Below are 19,047 nucleotides of genomic sequence, written 5' to 3'. Positions count from 1 at the left end.
ATGATCCCCAAGGCCAGTGTGCTTGAGTCTCTGGTTGTTTGGACCCAGAGTCTGGGTGGAAGTTCTCCAACCCTCTTCTGGCCCAGGAAGGGAGACTTATCTTTCCCTTGCAGGGTACTTGCCTCCAGCCCATCCCACCTTCCCACCTTGACTGGACCTGGAGGGATGCCCAGGTCCTCACCCCACCCCCACAAACCAGCAGAACCCTCAAACAGAGTCGCAGGACTTCTCCCCTGAGGTTTAGCATCAGTCTTTAATGCTGTCGCACTGCATCGACAAGTCACACACTTTGGTCTCATGTTGGCAGTGGCAACTTACAATGAGTCTAAAGGTCTGAGCACCCAACTGGTGTCGAGGGAACAGACATTTGTTCCCACTCCCCCTCCCTCCCAAGATTTCTTCAGAATTCCATTTTGGCCCTGTACAGAGAGCAGTGGCTGCTGGGGACTAGTTTTATTTGAGTGTACACCAACTATACACGGAATTAATTATAAAAACATATTTACAGACGTTCCACAGTGCTCCTGTAATCAGAAGCAAAGACCCTTTTATCAAAAGGGATTATATCTAGGGCTGTGCAAAATTCAAAAGGATCAGATCCCTTTGAAAGAGTCCAGAGTCCATGAAACAAAAAATTACCTAGGCCACTGGTACGGCCCAGGTGTGACAAGATTGCCTTACAGAAATGGAAAGTGTGACCCATAGTGAGTACATTCAGCTTCCCTAGAGCCAGAGGTCCAGAGGGTCCCTTGCTGGGGCTAAGCTCCCAGACCCTCGAGTGAGAGGTGGCTGCACTTACTGGAGTCACTTGCTGGCGACTGGCTCCCTTGGTCCTGCTGGAACAAGAGGTATTGCTTGTGGGCGCCAGCCAGGCAGTTCTGCAGGAATAGTTTAGAGGTTCTCAATTTGAGATGGCCAAAGAGAAGACAGGATTCTTCAGGGGAAGAATAAGACATGGGAGACAAATACAGAATAAATCACAAACTGATCACACAACAGACACGGAGGAGTGTACAGGGTCTGGCAGCAGCTTGATACCATCTACCAGCCAGAAGCAAACGGACACAGGCATCAAGTCCAGCTGCTGGTCTGCCTCTCAACCCTGGACAGGGACTGGAGGAGGATGTGGGCCCCTCCTGGGAGGGCTGCCAGACCCCGTGGGGCAGACTGGAATGCCTTTTCCTGCTGTTCCCACCACCTGATGCCCTATCGCTCGAAAAACCACTTAAGTCTAGTGTACGACTTTGAAAGATTGTAATATATGCTCTGGAAGACATTCAGCAGTATGAAAACCCTCCCTGGGACCTCCGCCCTCTCATGTTCCACAACTGGTAGAAAGGTCCAGAAATCCTTGAGCTCTGGAAAGGTCCCTAGTCAGTCTGGGGAGCTCAGGTAGCTATATCGGAAGAACCTTCTCAAGTGCAGATCTTGATGTCTGGGGAATCCTTTCGGGGAAGACCACTTCAAACTCAATAATGAGGTCCCCACGTTTCTCGGGCGTTTTGGGGAGGGGGAGGCCTTCTCCCGGAACTTTTCGACGCATGCCAGGCCTGATGACATCTTTGAATACGACGGGTATGGTCCTGCCATCCAGAGTGGGGACGTTCACTGTGCAGCCACACAGAGCCTTGGAAAGCAAAGGGACAGCATTAGATGGAAGCTGGCTCAAGAGGCTCAGCTCTTGCCAAGAGGCCATCTGGCATAGAGTAAGACCCATCAGGCTCGTCCAGCCAAGACCCGGTCCCCAGATCTACAGGTCACCACCATGAAAGCTCCAGGACAGCACCCTGGTCAGTCCTGTTCACTTTGTGCCCCAAACCTGGCACGCACCACATGCCCCAACACATTTGCTCAGCAAATAATTATCTGCTTCAAAGAACAGCCATCGCCCTCTACAGATACCGGCCCACCTGGCACCTTACCTCCCGGAGGCTGATCCTGGCAGGATAAATGACATCAGAGCCATCTCTCTTAAAGATATTGTGTGGCTTGTCCTTTAAAACAAAGACAATATCAGCTGGAATGTTGTTGGAGGTCTGGTCTCCTTCCTTGGGGAATGTGATTTTGGTCCCTTCTTTCCACCCCTTCTTCACTTCGATGGTCAAGATTTTGTCTTCGTTTCGAATGCTCTTTCCATCGGGGTTTAGCCGCTTGTGGGAAATTTTCATCTTCTTGGTGCAGCCGCTGTAGATCTCTTCAAGGGAGACCCGAAGGTCGTGGGTGACTGGGGGATCTTGCTTCTTTCGGGTGGGCTCTTGGGCAGGGCGGGAGCGGCTAAAGTTCATGTTGGTGAAGCCACCCATGCCCATAGGGAAGCCAGAGAATGGGTCGTCAATGTCCATGCCTTCCTCCCCGTTCCGCTGCCCAAAAAAGGTGTCAAAGGGATTTCTGCCACCGAAGAATTCAGCAAACATGGCATGAGGGTCTCCATGGAATGTGTAGCTGAAAGAGGTACCATTGGCACCACCACCACTACCGCCACTGGGGCCGCTGCCCTTTAGCCCTAAAAAGCAGAATTGGAAGCAGTCAGAAGGCTGAACAGCAGCCTCTCTCAAGGAGCTTCCCTTTTGGTGGGGGGGGGAGCTTGGAAGCCATGGGGGAGGAACTTTTTTTAGCCTATCAGGGGAAAGCAAGGAAGAACCCCAGGCTTCTTTCTACCTCTCATTGCAGCAGCAGAGACGCCCCCCCCCAGTAGTTCCGGGTAGTGTGACAGTGGTAAAGGACTCATGCAGTTAGGTGTCCACCTCCAGGTGCCACCCATGCCCTGCCACCCCTGGACTGACTCATCCTCCTGGCTATGTCACCAAGAGATGGCTACAGACACATGGTCCAGGGTGGGCTTTCGGTAAGTATTTACTGGCAACATTTTAGGACCACTGATGGAAAGAGTAAAAATAAGGGGAAAAAAAATAGATGGGGAGTTTTTGAATGCTCACACACTAGCATTCACTGCCACCATGCTTGCATACAAAGTCAGTTCACTCCTCCAAATTAAGCCCAGAATCCAGCCTGAGTCATCAACCAGCACACGGACAAAAAGCCCCGCTCTCCTTCCCCCACGAGGCGGCCCCGCTCTCTGCACCTGGGCGGCCGCAGTGGGCGCCGCTGCCTCCTGCGTGCCCGGCCTGGGCCAGGTCATCGCTTCCCAGGGATTAGCCCAGCCCGGCCCGCGAGCCCGCGAGGGTCGGCGCCCGCGTTCGCAGCCCCGCGCCCGTAGCTGAGCCTCAGACGCCGGCGGCCGAACCTAGGTGAGCCCCGGCCCGCAGTGCGCTCCGCCGCGCCGTCTCCGTCGTCCGCCCTCTGGCTCCCACGCGTCCCCCGTCCCCCTGCACCGCACCCCGGGGCTGCTCGGGGCCGCGGGAGGACGCGCCCAGGGAGGGGCAGCCCCAGACTTGCTAGAAGCTTCTGGGCGAGCGGCTGGACCAAGGCTCCTCCTCCCACCCCGCGGCCACCAATCCCAGGGCGCAGGCCCGCGCGGCCCGAGGGCGGGGCAGCTTGGCCCCCGGCCCTGGGCGTCCTCCCCGGGGGGCCGCCGAGAGCGGCCGGCCTGCCTCGGTTTCCCCGTCTGTCAAACGGCGGGGCCGCGCCCACGCACCTTCCTCCCCGTAGCGGTCGAAGATCTCGCGCTTGCGCGGGTCGCTCAGCACGTCGTAGGCCTCGGCGATCTCCTTGAACTTCTCCTCGGCGCCGGGCTCCTTGTTCTTGTCCGGGTGGTAGCGCAGCGCCTGACGACGGTAGGCCCGCTTGATCTCCTCGTCCGACGCGCCGCGGGCCAGGCCCAGCGTCTGGTAGTAGTCTTTTCCCATGGCCCCCGCCTGCGGCCCGCCGCCCCACAGTCGCCGTACCCCGGCTCCGCCGCCGCCCGGTCCCGGACTCTATATACCCGTCCGGCGGAAGCTTCCAGAGCCCGCCAGCCCCCTCCAGAACCTTCCGCCCCGCCCCCCCAGCCGGGCCGGCCAATCGCCAGCGCCCAGTCCGCGACGCGCGACATCCGGAGCGGGGCCTCGGCGTCAACGGCCGCCCGCGCGGAGCCACACCCCCTCCTGCTCCGCCGTCGGCAACGCCTCCCCGCGGCGCGCACCCAGGTCGGAGGAGGCCCCGCCCACCTTCCGGGACGAGCCAATGGTGGCCTTCTTTCACTCTCTTTGCGGCCCCAGCGACCCTGCGCCCCGCCCTCCGCCTGAGTCAGTGCGTCCCGAGGCACGACGAAGGTGCGGTTCCGGGAAGGGGTGGGGCCTGGGGCTACCCTGTCCTTTTCCCAGGAGGTGATGAACTTGCACGCTCTTGTCTCGCTGGGCCCGCTGTGGGCTCCCTCCGGGTGACGCCGCACGAACTGCCTGTGTCTGCCTAACCCAGGAGCCCCCTTTTGTTTGTAATATGGAAATAAAAGAACCCACCAGGCTGGGGGCGGGGCCTCACGCCTGTAATCCCATCACTTTCTGAGGCCAAGACGGGAGGATCGCCTGAGCCTAAGAGTTGGAGACCAGCCTAGGCAACATAAGGAGACTCTGTTTAAAATGACCAAAAGGCCGCGCGCGGTGGCTCACGTCTGTAATCCCAGCACTTTGGGTGGATTGCCTGAGGTTAGGAGTTCGAAACCAATGTGGCCAACATGGTGTGATACCCTGTCTCTCCTAAAAATAAAAAATTAGCCGGGTGTGGTGATACACAGCTGTAATCCCAGGCACTTGGGAGGCTGAGGCCTGAGAATAGCTTGAACCCCGGGAGGCAGAGGTTGCAGTGGGCCAAGATCAGCCATTGCACTCCAGCCTGGGCAATAGAGCAAAACTCCATCTCAAAAAAAAAAAAAAAGAAAAAGAAAAAAAAAAACGCCGGCACTTTCTGTAATCCCAGCACTTTGGGAAATCGAGGCAGGCAAAGCACAAGGCCAAGAGATCGAGACCATCCCGGCCAACATGATGAAGCCCCGTCTCTACTAAAAATACAAAAGAATTAGCCAGGCCTGGTGGCGTGTACCTGTCATCTCAGCTACTTGGAAGGGTGAGGCAGAACTGCTTGTACCTGGGAGGCTGAGGTTGCAGTGAGCCAAGATCGGCCCACTGCACTCCAGCCTGGCGACAGAGCAAGACTCCCTCTCAAAACAAAAAACAAGCAAAACAAAAAGACAAAAAACCAACATATGAGAAAATAAAATGAACAAAGAACCCACCAGCACTGTTCTCCCAGCTGTGGGGAGAAGGCTGTTGCGATGGAGACGGCTTCCGTTCTTACCTCCTAAAGCAAGGTGAGGATCTGGACGAAAGCTCACCTCCCAAGGTCCTCCCAGTTCCACCCCCTTCACTTTACTGCCTTCTGAAGAGGACTTGCTGCTAAATTTGAAATCACCTTGTTCCTTGGCATGCGTCCTCCCACCCAGTCTGAGATTGCCACCTGGGCAGGGGCCATGTCCTGTCTGCACTCGGTCACCAAGGCCTGGAACACAGAGCCTCATAAATATTCCCTGTTCTTAAGCGATTCTCTTTCTCTTCCCACTACCTTTATGATATGGGGGACATAGGTGTGTCACACAACTTTCAAGGCCTCTGTTTCCTCAATTGTAGGCAACGTGATCCCATTTGGCTCTGAAAGTCTGGGGTGCCTTGGTCAAGGACAAGGCTGATGGGAAGAGGAGGCTCAGAAAGGGGTTCAACCGGGGAAGGGCCCAAGGATGTGGGGAAGGTTCCTGGAAGAACTGCCTGGGAGGGTCAGGGCCGTGTAACACTGGCTCTGGAACCAGACAGCCAGGCTTCATTCCTGGCTCCAGCACTTCCTGGCTGGGTGACTTGGGGTTAGTTACTTAGCCATTGCTGGCCTCAGCTTTCTCATCTGTACAATGAGGATAGCAGTCATACCCACATCATAAGGGCTTTGAAGTTTACATGAGTCAACATTTGCAAAGTGCTCAGGACAGGCATGGCACAAAGGAAGCATTGCCAAAGGAGTGACAAACCATTTTGCTTAGTGGTGGGCTCTTCAGCCATCACCCTCTTCCTGGCAGCATCACAGCTAAAAGCTTCCAGTGACAGCTATGCCTCGGCAGACAGGGACTCCTGAGGAAAAAGACCATGGCCACAGCCTGCCTCTGCTGCCCATCAGGCGGAGCTGGTTCTCCCTGCCCACACAAAGACCTGCGAGGTAACCACATCAGCAAGAACTCTGGACTAGAACTGGACAACCAGGGAGGATGGGGCTGAAATTCCCTAGACATTGATAACTGTACTTGAGCAGGGGCCCTGAACCAATCATGGGGAGAGAGAACAACATATATATATATATATATATATATATATAATATTATATTATATGCATATATATTATATATAATATATACATATGTATATATAATATTATATATATATATATTACCCCGAGAAGGAGTCTTGCTCTGCCACCCAGGCTGGAGTGCAGTGCCATGATCTTGGCTCACTGCAACCTCTGTCTCCTGGATTTGAGTGCTTCTCCTCCCTCAGCCTCACAGGTAGCTGGGATTACAGGCACGTGCCACCACATCCAGCTGAGTTTTGTATTTTTAGTAGAGATGGGGTTTCACCATGTTGGCTGGACTGGTCTCAAACTCTTGACCTGGTGATCCGCCTGCCTCGACTTCCCAAAGTGCTGGGATTACAGGCGTCACCCACTGTGCCCGGCCTTTTTATTTTTCATTATTTATTTATTTATTTATTTATTTATTTATTTATTTATTTTTCTGAGACGGAGTTTCGTTCTTGTTACCCAGGCTGGAGTGCAATGGCACGATCTTGGCTCACTGCAACCTCCGCCTCCTGAGTTCAGGCAATTCTCCTGCCTCAGTCTCCTGAGTAGCTGGGATTACAGGCACACGCCACCATGCCCAGCTAATGTTTTGTATTTTTTAGTAGAGACGGGGTTTCACCATGTTGACCAGCATGGTCTTGATCTCTTGACCTCATGATCCGCCCGCCTCGGCCTCCCAAAGTGCTGGGATTACAGGCTTGAGCCACCGCGCCCGGCCTTATTTTTTATTTTTTGAGACGGAGTTTCGCTCTGTGCAATGGCCAATCTTGGCTTACTGCAAACTCCGCCTCCCGGGTTCAAACTATTCTCAGGCTTCAGCCTCCCAGGTACCTGGGATTACAGGTGTGCACCACCATGCCTGGCTAATTTTTGTATTTTTAGTAGAGATTGCATTTCACTATGTTGGCCAGGCTGGTCTCAAACTCCTGATCTCAGGTCATCCACCTGCCTCAGCCTCCCAAAGTCCTGGAATTATAGGAGTGAGCCAGTGAACCAGCCCCTCCTCGTTTTTTCTTGAGATAGGGTCTCACACTGTCACCCAGGCTGGAATACAGTGGCACAATCTTGGTTCATTATTGCAACCTCCACTTCCCAGGTTCAAATGATCCTCATGCCCCAGCCTCCTGAGTAGTTGAGATCACAGGTCCTGCCACTATGCTCGGCTAGTTTTTCATATATATATATATATATATATATATATATATATATATATAAATTATAGAGATGGGATTTCACCATGTTGGCCAGGCTGGTCTTGAACTCCTGACCTCAGGTTATCCACCCATTTTGGCCTCCCAAAGTGCTAGGATTACAGGCGTGAGCCACCGCGCCCGGCCTTGTATTATATTTTTTGGTAGAGATGGGGTTTTGCCATTGTTGCCCAGGCTGGTCTCAAACACCTGAGCTCAAGTGATCTGCCAACCTTGGCCTCCCCAAGTTTTGGGATTGCAGGCATGTAACAACATCTAACACTGACATGACCAAACCTGTTCCAAGTGCTCAATGAATATTAACTCATATAATTGTCACAACAGCCCTATGAGGCTGGACCATCTTTTTTTTTTTTTTTTAAGATGGAGTTTCACTCTTGTAGCCCAGGTTGGAGTGCAATGGCACAATCTCAGCTCACTGCAACCTCTGCCTCCTGGGTTCAAGCGATTCTCCAGCCTCAGCCTCCTGAGTAGCTGGGATTACTGGTGAGCACCACCATATCCAGCTAATTTTTTGTAGTTTTAGTAGAGATGGGGTTTCACCATTGTAGACCAGGCTGGTCTTGAACTCCTCACCTCAGGTGATCACCTGACTCAGCCTCCCAAAGTGCTGGGATTACAGGTGTGAGCCGACAGGCCAAGGTTAGGCTATCGCTACCCCCATTTTACAGGTGGGGAGACTGAGATTCTGAGAGGTCATGTGATTTCCACAGAGTCACCCAGTGAGTAAAATGCTGAAGTGTTTAGCATACTGAGTGCTTTCAGTAGACACTCAGCTTGTGTATAATGTGACGCAGATGATCATAAAGCCTTAATTAAAAAAAAAATTGCATTACTCCTGTCTTCAGCTTTTCATCTGTTCAAAAAGAGTTCTTCAGGACAGGTGTGGTGGCACACTTGTAATCCCAGCACTTTGGAGGCTCAGGCAGGAATACTGCTTGAACCCAGGAGTTCCAGATCAACCTGGCCCACATAATGACTCCATCTCTACAAAGAATGAAAAATAAATTAGCTGGGCATGGTGGCACATGCCAGTTACTTGGGAGGCTGAAGTGGGAGGATCACTTGAGCTCAGGAGTTCCAAGCTGCAGTGAGCTATGACTGTGCCATTGCACTCTAGCTTGAGCGACAGTGAGACCCTGTCTGAAAAATAAATAAAAATCAAAATAAATTTTATTTTAATTTTTTTCTTTGGTATCTGCAGGTAGGACAAAATAAATTTTAAAAAGATCTTCAGCCAGGCGCGGTGGCTCAAGCCTGTAATCCCAGCACTTTGGGAGGCCGAGGTGGGTGGATCACGAGGTCAAGAGATCGAGACCATCCTGGTCAACATGGTGAAACCCCATCTCTACTAAAAATACTAAAAATTAGCTGGGCATGGTGGCATGTGCCTGTAATCCCAGCTACTCGGGAGGCTGAGGCAGGAGAATTGCCTGAACCTAGGAGGCGGAGGTTGCGGTGAGCCGAGATCGCGCCATTGTACTCCAGCCTGGGCAACAAGAGTGAAACTCCGTCTCAAAAAAAAAAAAAAAAAAAAAAAAAGGCCGGGCGCGGTGGCTCAAGCTTGTAATCCCAGCACTTTGGGAGGCCGAGGCGGGTGGATCACAAGGTCGAGAGATCGAGACCATCCTGGTCAACATGGTGAAACCCCGTCTCTACTAAAAATACAAAAAATTAGCTGGGCATGGTGGCACGTGCCTGTAATCCCAGCTACTCAGGAGGCTGAGGCAGGAGAATTGCTTGAACCCAGGAGGCGGAGGTTGCGGTGAGCCGAGATCGTGCCATTGCACTCCAGCCTGGGTAACAAGAACGAAACTCCGTCTCAAAAAAAAAAAAACCAAAAAACAAATAAAAAGATCTTCAAGGCCAGGTGTAGTGGTTTATGCCTGTAATCCCAGCACTTTGGGAGGCTGAGCAGGTGGATCACTTGAGGTCAGGAGTTAGAGATCAGCCTGGCCAACATGGTGAAAGCCTGTCTCTACTAAAAATGTAACAATTAGGTATGGTGGCACGCATCTGTAATCCTAGCTACTTGGGAGGCTGAAGCAGGAGAATCACTTGCACCTGGGAGGTGGAGGTTACACTGAGCTGAGATCATGTCACTGCCCTCCAGCCTGGGTGACAGAGCAAGACTCCATCTTAAAAAAAAAAAAAAGACCTTCAAAAGTACTACAGCCATATAAGCCAGCAATCCCACTCCTAATGGGATACATAGGTGAAATGAAAACTTTTGTTCATTTATGAAATTTCATGAGTAAATGTTTGCTGAGGCTTTATTAGTTATTAGCAACAGCTGTTAAATCTGTCCTTCTATAGATGAATGGATGAACAAATGCGATCCATCCACACAATGGAATACTATTCAGTCATAAAAAAGGAACAAGCTACAGACACACACAAAAAAATGGAAAAAAAAAACAAAAAACAAAAAAAACCCCGTTACAGATGAACCTGAAATGCATTATGTGGGTGAAAGAAGCCAGGCTCAAAAGGCTGCATGATTCCATTTTACTCGACCTTCTGGAAAAGGCAAAAGTATCAGGACAAAAAACAGATGAATAGTTGCCAGGGGCTGGGACCTGAAACATGGATAATTTGGAGAATGTTGGGGGATGATGTAAATGTTCTACATCGTGATTGTAGTGGTGGCTGCCTGACTGTATGTTTTCAGAGCTGTAAACTAAAATGAGTGAATTTCACTGCATGTCAACGATGCTTCAATTACAAACAAACAAACAAAAAAAGAAGGGAAAAAACCAAACATCCCAGGAAAGACAGGCTAGGGCTTGGTAAACCTCTCTCTGGGATTCCTGACACAGCAGAAACTTGCTAACCAGCCCTGGCTCCTCTCATCCCAGCTTCACCTTCCCTCACACACTGGTGAGCCAGCTCAATCACACATGCCTCAAAACCAGCCAAGCCAGGTTCTGGGAGAAGTCAAGATCTGACCTGCCCTGCCCATGGGAAAAAGAAAAGGAGCTTGTGAGATAAGACATGACCAAACACATCAGATCTCTGACATTAAAGTGACCTTGGGTTCCCTCAAACCTGAGGTCCCAGGAAGCCCAGATCATCCTTGGAAGCTGTCACAGCTTAGGACGTCTCTTGCAGTTTCTCCTTTGGAAATTGCTTTAATAAAGGAGATAGCTACAATCAGCTCAGCAGGCACCCAACAGATCTGCCAGTCACCATTATGAATCAGCCACTGTGCTGAGGCTGAGGACACCAGCAGGATCTGACTGTCTCTACTGACAGACACTGTCAGGGGCCATGGTACAGTGTCCTCAGTGGCTTGAACAAAGTGGCCAGTCTTCATTCCAAGGGTGGATTTCATTTCTGCTGACAGCCTGGGTTCTGGAAGCCACATTGGTAAACAAGGGGTTCCTCGAGGCTGCCACACCTCTCAAAAACAAAGAGGAATTCTACTTTGGAGGATGGATCCTGCCTTTCTGCCAGCTTTTTTTTTTTTTTTTTTTTTTCGACACAGAATTTCACTCTTGTTGCCCAGGCTGGAGTGCAATGGCGCCATCTTGGCTCACCGAACCTCTGCCTCCCGGGTTCAAGCAATTCTCCTGCCTCAGCCTCCTGAGTAGCTGGGATTACAGGCATTTACCACCATGCCTGGCTCATTTTTTTGTATTTTTTTAAGTAGAGACAGGGTTTCTCCATGTTGGTCAGGCTGGTATTGAACTCCTGACCTCAGGTGATCTGCCTGCCTTGGCCTCCCAAAGTGCTGGCATTACAGGTGTGAGCCCCCGAGTTTGGCCAGATCCTTGCTTTTGAAGGCACACATACAAAACACCTTCATGTTTTCACCTGTTTTCCCCAGATAGCGCCAGTGAAGAAGATAAGGAGTTTCCTGAAGACCACATAGCCTTGGCTTCCTGTACTCGGAGTGAGGGATCCCCAAAGGCTACAGGTTCAGAAGTTTCTTTTTTTTTTTTTTTTTTTTGAGACAGAGTTTCGCTCTTGTTACCCAGGCTGGAGTGCAATGGCGCGATCTCGGCTCACCGCAACCTCCGCCTCCTGGGTTCAGGCAATTCTCCTGCCTCAGCCTCCCGAGTAGCTGAGATTACAGGCACGCGCCACCACGCCCAGCTAATGTTTTGTATTTTTAGTAGAGGCGGGGTTTCACCATGTTGACCAGGATGGTCTTGATCTCTTGACCTCGTGATCCACCCGCCTCGGTCTCCCAAAGTGCTGGGATTACAGGCTTGAGCCACCGCGCCCGGCTGGTTCAGAAGTTTCTAGAGCCGAATCTGGATGACTGAGTTCCAAGCACTGACTCACCCTTGCTTCCGCCTGTTCCCCTGTGAATCAGTGATCTATCTTTAAGGACTTCTCATCATGTCTCTGATGACAGGCCTGTGAATTCCGGATGGTTCAACAGCTGGTGAAGGCTCAGGAGCAGGATCTGGAAACAGGAGTAAGGTAGGAGGTGAAGAAGTGTGCCAGGTACTGCCTGCTCTTTTGCCTGTCTGAAGTCTTCTTTTTTTTTTCGGGACAGAGTCTTGCTCTGTCACCCAGGCTGGAGTGCAGTAGTGTGATCTTGGCTCACTGCAACCTCCACCTCCTCCCAGTTTCAAGCAGTTCTCCTGCCTCAGCCTCCCAAGTAGCTGGGGTTACAGGCACCCACCACCATGTCAGGTTAATGTTTGTATTTTAAGTAGAGATGGGTTTTCGCCATCTTGGCCAGGCTGGTCTCAAACTCCTGATCTCAGGTGGTCTGCCTGCTTCGGCCTCGCAAAGTGCTGGGATAACAGGTGTGAGCCACTGCACCCAGCCTGTCTGAGGTCTTGAGTGTTTGCAGGCATGAGTACCCTTGTGTGTGTCCCCAGCTTCCTCATAACAAGGGTGCCAAAGCATGCCATGATCCCAGATCAGTACTGTCCAACAAAAATAGTGTAAGAGGGTCCAGTGCGGTGGCTCACATCTGTAATCCCAGCACTTTGGGAGGCTGAGGCGGGCACATTACCTGAGGTCGGGAGTTCAAGACCAGCCTAACCAACATGGAGAAACCCCGTCTCTACTAAAAATACAAAATTAGCCAAGGGTGGTGGTGCATGCCTGTAATCCCAGCTACTTGGGAGGCTGAGGCAGGAGAATCGCTTGAATCCAGGAGATGGAGGTTGCGGTGAGCCGAGATCGCACATAGCACTCCAGCCTGGGCTACAAACTCTGTCTCAAAAAATATAGTGTAAGGGGGTGGGGCAAGGTGGCTCATCCCTGTAATCTGTTTTTTTTTTTTTTTTGAGACGGAGTTTCGCTCTTGTTACCCAGGCTGGAGTGCAATGGCGCGATCTCGGCTCACCGCAACCTCCGCCTCCTGGGCTCAGGCAATTCTCCTGCCTCAGCCTCCTAAGTAGCTGGGATTACAGGCACGCACCACCATGCCCAGCTAACTTTTTGTATTTTTAGTAGAGACGGGGTTTCACCTTGTTGACCAGGATGGTCTCGATCTCTCGACCTCGTGATCCACCCGCCTCGGCCTCCCAAAGTGCTGGGATTACAGGCTTGAGCCACCGCGCCCGGCCCTATCCCTGTAATCTGAACTCTTTGGGAAGTAAAAGCAGGAGGATTGCTTGAGTCTAGTAGTTTGAGGCCAGTTGAGGCAATATAGCAGTGTTAGGATCTCCTCAAGTGTGGTGTCTGGGGTCACAGTGAGCTATGATTGCGCCACTGGTCTCCAGCTTGGGTGACAGAACAAGCAAGACTGTCCAAAAGCAAAAAACAACAGGGCCGGGCGCGGTGGCTCAAGCCTGTAATCCCAGCACTTTGGGAGGCCGAGGCGGGTGGATCACGAGGTCAAGAGATAGAGACATGGTCAACATGGTGAAACCCCGTCTCTACTAAAAATACAAAAAATTAGCTGGGCATGGTGGTGTGTGTCTGTAATCCCAGCTACTCAGGAGGCTGAGGCAGGAGAATTGCCTGAACCCAGGAGGCGGAGGTTGCGGTGAGCTGAGATCGCATCCATTGCACTCCAGCCTGGGTAACAAGTGCGAAACTCCATCTCAAAAAAAACCCAGAAAAACAAAAGAACAACAACAACAACAAAAAAACCACGTTGCACAACTGTCAGCCACAAATGTGACCTCTGTTTGTGATTTTAAATGTTCTAATGGGCACACTTGCAATATAAAAAGAAGCCCCAGCACGATGGCTCACTCCTGTAATCCCAGCGCTTTGGGAGGCCATAGCGGTCAGTCACTTGAGGCCAGGAGTTGGAGACCAAACCCAGCCAGAAACTGATGTATTTTTCATTTACAGGACATCTCAATTTGGACCAGCCCCATTTCAAGGGCTCAGTGGCCCCATGGAACCAGTAGACACCATTCTGGACAACGTCAAGCAGAGACAAATATAGGGCCGAGCAAAGTGGGGAAGGGGGGTGGGGGCAGTGGCTCACTCCTGTAATCCCAGCACTTTGGGCGGCTGAGGTGTGAGCATCACCTGAGGTGAGGAGTTCAAGACCAGCCTGGCCAACATGGCGAAACCCTGTCTTAGCTAAAAAAAAAAAACCAAAAATTAGCCAGGTGTGGTGGCAGGCACCTGTAATCCCAGCTACTCGGGAGGCTAAGGCATGAGAATCGGTTGAACCCGGGAGAGGGAGGTTGCGGTGAGCCGTCATTCTCGCCATTGAACTCCAGCCTGGGGGACAGAATGAGCCTCTGTTTCCAAACCAAACCAAACCAAAAGTGGGGCGGGGGCTTTCATTAAGAGCGGCAGTGAGGCCATCCCCATAGTAGGGCTAGGGCTCAAGGTTGCGGTTGGGGGTTCCCAAATGGGGAGCTTTTTGCCATCGCATTTCCCCTTTCCTTCCCTCCCACTCAAGAGCCTCCTCCGGGAGTGGCCTCGCCATCCAGGCTCCTCAGCCCGCGACCCCAGTCCCTTCCTGGTGTATCCCGGGGGCCGCCCACCTCGGAATTTAATCCGTCGCCGTCGCCTGTCATGTGGACGCTGCTTTGCCTGTCACTCAACTTTTTACCCCGCCCCTGGCCTGGCCATAACCGTCGCTTACCTTGGTTTCCACAGCGACGCCATCAGGGGTCGGGGCAAAGGGACGCGCGGCGCAGAAGCCTCTTTTGGATTGGTGAATGGCCAAACCTCTTCTCTTTAGCCCCTCCTACGCTCGCTCCGCCCCTTCGGTGGATCTCGCAAGGTGATTGGTCAATCCCCTGGTGCTAGCCCTGGTCCTGTTTCGGACCGGCCCCAAGGGGCAGGGGCGAAGGTGGTCGCCTCGTGCCCTGATTGGCCGGCGGGGCGCGCGCGGCCGGGAGGGGCGGGGCGCACGCAGAGCCACGTTTAGTCTCTCACAGCGGTAGCGAGCGTTCTGTGGACCGTGTGCTGTGTCGCGCGCAGTTAGGCAGCAGCCCGCGGAGCTGTAGCCGCCGTGGGAGTGAGCCATGAAGCACTACGAGGTAAGAAGCGAGAAACGGAGACCGCGTGGTCACTGCCGACGCATTGTTTTTCCTTCTTTGCTGGACCATGGGACCCCACTTTCTGGTCCTGTGCCCCGAAGGAAGAGCCGGACGGCGCAGGCGCAGTGGGCCAATGTTGCTCCCTGGGCTACTCGTAAATTCCAATGCGCATGTGCGGAGGAGGTATTTATAAATCTGCAACCCAGGCTGTTTTGGGGGTGGTTTTTCTTGGGGGGGGAGGTCTCTGCAGGGGCTGGGACGTTTGCAGGTTCCTTGCAGCTCCCTCAGCGGGCTGAGTTGCAGACTGTCATGGGAGCTATGAAAGTGCGGGACCCTTGCTCCCAATCCGAGGGAAAGGAGTCTTGCACAAATCTTGCACCACGCCGCCGCCACCAGCGTAGGAAGGGGCTTTGCAATCAGTCGTCTTGTGTTCGACCTTTGGACCCCTTCCCTCGCCCGCGAGGTTCCCGAGAGGCTTAGACGGTGAGGGAGGTGCAGTCCACGGCTGGCTTTCGCAGAACAGCGAAGCTGATCTTGCTTTCTGGTTATCTAAGAGGTCATCTTCGTCAACCCCCGGGTGTCACCAAGGAGGACTCTTATGCCACTCACAGCCACTCTTAAAGCCCAAGTCTTTTGACTCCTAACTTGGATCTCTTTTTCCCTTAAAACGAAGTCTTCTGATGTGCATATTGCCCTAGGTGATGTGATACTGATAATTAAAACTACTTATCCCTGAATTATTTCTGATTTTTAAGTAATTATCAAATAATAAAATTTATTATTAAAATTTAAAATAAGAACAATCGAGCAAGTGCTCACTCTTGTGCTAGTGAGATTCTATTACCTTGTAAAGAACTATTATTACTCCCATTTGTAAGGATGAATAAAATCTGAACGATATCAAGTGACATGTTCAAAGGCCCAGCTAGTAAATGCAGAGCAGACAGAGGAACTCAGAACGCCAAGATCTTAGTTCCTAGCCACTATGCCATGTTGGTACTCAAATGAAAATTAGCAGGTCGATCGATTTCTTGTTTCTCCCTTCCTCTCCAATTTAAAAAATTCTGGCAAAATACACATAACATTTACCATCTTAACAATTTCTAAGTGTACAGTTCAGTGGCATTAAGAACGTTCACATTGGCCGGGCGCGGTGGCTCAAGCCTGTAATCCCAGCACTTTGGGAGGCCGAGGCGGGTGGATCACGAGGTCGAGAGATCGAGACCAACCATGGTCAACATGGTGAAACCCCGTCTCTACTAAAAATACAAAAAATTAGCTGGGCATGGTGGTGCGTGCCTATAATCCCAGCTACTCAGGAGGCTGAGGCAGGAGAATTGCCTGAACCCAGGAGGCGGAGGTTGCGGTGAGCCGAGATCGCGCCATTGCACTCCAGCCTGGGTAACAAGAGCGAAACTCCGTCTCAAAAAAAAAAAAAAAAAAAAAAAAAAAAAAAAAAAAAAAGAACGTTCACATTGTTTTGCAACTATCATCACCATCGATCTCCAGAACTCTCTGCATCTTGCAAAACAGCTGTAGCCATTAAATACCAAATCCTCATTCATCTCCACCTCTACCTGTGGCAACCACCATTCTGCTTTGTCTCAGTGAATTGACTACTCTAGGTACCTTACATACGTAGATGAAAAGAATTTTTTTTCTTTTCGAGACAGTTTTGCTCTTATTGCTGAGGCTGGAGTGCAATGACACTATCTCGGCCAACTGCAACCTCTGCCTCCAGGGTTCAAGCAATTCTCCTCCCTCAGCCTCCCAAGTAGCTGGGATTACAGGTGCCTGCTACCATGCCTGGCTAATTTTTTTGTTGTTGTTAATTTTTTATATTTTTAGTTGAGACAGGGTTTCACTGTGTCGGCCAGGCTGGTGTCAAACTCCTGACCTCAGGTGATCCACCCACCTCGGCCTCCCTCCCAAAGTGCTGGGAGTACAGGAGTGAGCCAGTGCGCCTTGCTGTTTGTTTTTATTCACAAGTTGGATACTACTACCTCTGCCTGCTCCGTTTATTATTATTTTTGGAAATTTACCCACAATCCTTTGAAGCCTTTTCTTTTTCTTTTTGAGATGAAATTTCGCTTTTGTTGCCCAGGCTGGAGTGCAATGGCATGATCTCGGCTCATTGCAACCTCTGCCTCTCAGGTTCAAGTAATTCTCCTGCCTCAGCCTCCCAAGTAGCAGAGATTACAGGCATGGGCCTCCACGCCTGGTTAATTTTGGATTTTTAGTAGAGACCAGGTTTCTCCACGTTGGTCACACTGGTCTCAAACTCCCGACCTCACACGTGATGTGCCCATCTTGGCCTCCCTAAATGTTGGGATTACAGGTGTGAGCCACTAACGCCTAGCCCCTTTGAAGCTTTTAATCCGTAAATCCTGTCATTTTTGACATGGTATCAAGAACGAGCAGGTTTGTATTCAATAATCTCTAATGTGTCATTTAAGTTTTCATTCTTGAATAAAGTTCTGGGCCAGGCACCATGGCTCACACCTGTAATCCCAGCATTTTGAGAGGCCGAGGTGGGCAGATCATGAGGTCAGGAGTTGGAGACCAGCCTGGCCAACATAGTGAAACCCCATCTCTTGAAAAAAAAAAAAATTATATATATATATATATATATATATATATATATATATATACACACACACACACACACACACACACATATATACATATATATATATAGTTCTGGTGTGGTTTCTCCTCTCAAACTCTATGTCTAAATCTGTAGTCCCACTACTGTAGTCTCAGCTACTTGGGAGGATGGCTTTAGACCAGGAGGTTGAGGCTGCAGTGAACCCAAAAATCAGGCCACTGCACTCTGGCCTGGACAACAGAGACCCTGTTTCAAGAAAAAAAAAAAAAAAAAAAAAAAAGCCACCACGTCCATTTTGAAAGATGCAGTTTGGAACATCCATGTGGCATATTGCAAAATGTAGTTGGTTTACTTTTGCTAGTTAGCAGTCAGATAAAGTAGGCCTCTGAGTGCCCTGGGGGTGAGTGCTTTTGTTCCAGGAAGCTGGGCACAGCCTGAGACCCAAGACTTGGACTGGAGAATATGCTGAACCATGCTTAATCCTTTTCTCCCCGAGAAAGAAGGGAAAGCTTTGGCCAGGCATGGTAGCTCATGCCTGTAATCCCAGCACTTTGGGAGGCTGAAGTGGCCGGATCATTTGAGGCCAGGAGTTCAAGACCAGCATGGCCAACATGGAGAAACCCCATCTCTACTAAAAATACAAAAATTAGCTGGGCGTTGTGACACACGCCTGTAATCTCAGCTACCTGGAGGCAGACAGAGGTTGCAGTGAGCTGAGAAGCTGAGATCACACCATTGCACTCCAGCCTGGACAACAGAGCGAGTCTGTCTCAAAAAAAAAAAAGAAAAAAAAAAAAAAAAGGGGGAGAAGCCTCAAACTCAGTGTTCACAGTGACCTTGGAGGTAAAAAAATAAATTGTTATTTTTCTGTGTTCTTTGTTGTTCTCTGTCAGCCTTTGCCAAGTACCCATGGAGGTGATAGCTACAGGGGTTCTGGATGGGAAAAGCAGTTGTCCTCTGGCCCAAGCAGATTAGTTTAACTGCGAGTGTTTTGTTGTAGGTCAATAAGAATAGAAGAGATGCTTTCACTCACATTTAATAAGCAATTTGAGAAAAGGTTTATCTACATCAAAGGATATGTTTCTGGCCGGGCAAGGTGGCTTATGCCTGTAATCCCAGCACTTTGGGAAGCTGTGGTGGGTGAATCACTTGAGATCAGGAGTTCGAGACCAGCCTGGTTAACATGGTGAAAGCTCATCTCTACTAAAAATAAAAAAAATTAGCTGGACATGGTGGCACGCACCTGTAGTCCCAGCTACTGTGGAGGCTGAGGCATGAGAATCACTTGAACCTGGGAGGCAGAGTTGCAGTGAGCCGAAATCATACCACTGTACTCCAGCCTGGGTGACGGAGTGAGACTCCGTCTTTTAAAAAAAAAAAAAGAAAGAAAAAGGATATATTTCAGCCTAGCACAGTGGCTCACGCTTGTAATCCTAGCACTTTGAGAGGCCAAGGTGGGCAGATCACATAAGGTCAGGAGTTCAAGACTAGCTTGATGAAACCCCGTCTCTGCTAAAAATACAAAAATGAGCCA

The 19,047-nt window shown here is 50.8% G+C and overlaps 2 protein-coding genes and 1 long non-coding RNA gene across 6 annotated transcripts in view; 1 reads left to right on the top strand and 2 right to left on the bottom strand.

The window, feature by feature from the left end:
• Window positions 1–234: 234 nt before the first annotated feature.
• Window positions 235–3,928, bottom strand: DNAJB1 (DnaJ heat shock protein family (Hsp40) member B1). Of its 2 annotated transcripts, none has more exons than XM_003941695.4 (3): window positions 3,596–3,928; window positions 1,923–2,503; window positions 235–1,627 (listed from the first exon to the last, which is right to left on the bottom strand). In XM_003941695.4, exons 1-3 carry the CDS (start codon window positions 3,804–3,806, stop codon window positions 1,397–1,399), a joined length of 1,023 nt encoding a protein of 340 aa, XP_003941744.1. In that variant the 5' UTR covers window positions 3,807–3,928; the 3' UTR covers window positions 235–1,396. The 2 variants fall into 2 exon arrangements, with proteins under 2 accessions (XP_003941744.1, XP_010350774.1); XM_010352472.3 differs by lacking the exon at window positions 3,596–3,928 and adding an exon at window positions 3,083–3,413.
• A 6,047-nt stretch (window positions 3,929–9,975) lies between these two features.
• LOC104653496 (uncharacterized) overlaps window positions 9,976–19,047 on the bottom strand; it is a 36,788-nt gene continuing 27,716 nt past the window's right edge. For both annotated transcript variants that reach the window (XR_012513432.1, XR_005578612.2), the window contains 2 exons: window positions 14,506–15,599; window positions 9,976–11,898 (listed from right to left, as the gene is read on the bottom strand). This is a non-coding gene — a long non-coding RNA (uncharacterized LOC104653496). The remainder of the gene's footprint in view (window positions 11,899–14,505; window positions 15,600–19,047) is intronic.
• Window positions 14,818–19,047, top strand: part of TECR (trans-2,3-enoyl-CoA reductase) — a 38,441-nt gene continuing 34,211 nt past the window's right edge. For both annotated transcript variants that reach the window (XM_010352471.3, XM_003941693.4), the window contains exon 1: window positions 14,818–14,905. In XM_010352471.3, the coding sequence (XP_010350773.1) occupies window positions 14,891–14,905 (15 nt within the window). In that variant the 5' untranslated portion in view covers window positions 14,818–14,890. The remainder of the gene's footprint in view (window positions 14,906–19,047) is intronic.

Source organism: Saimiri boliviensis, chromosome 14, assembly GCF_048565385.1.
Source record: "Saimiri boliviensis isolate mSaiBol1 chromosome 14, mSaiBol1.pri, whole genome shotgun sequence".
NCBI lineage: Eukaryota > Metazoa > Chordata > Mammalia > Primates > Cebidae > Saimiri > Saimiri boliviensis.
Note: the sequence above shows the minus strand (reverse complement) of the source record. Positions and strands in the feature narration are given on the sequence as shown.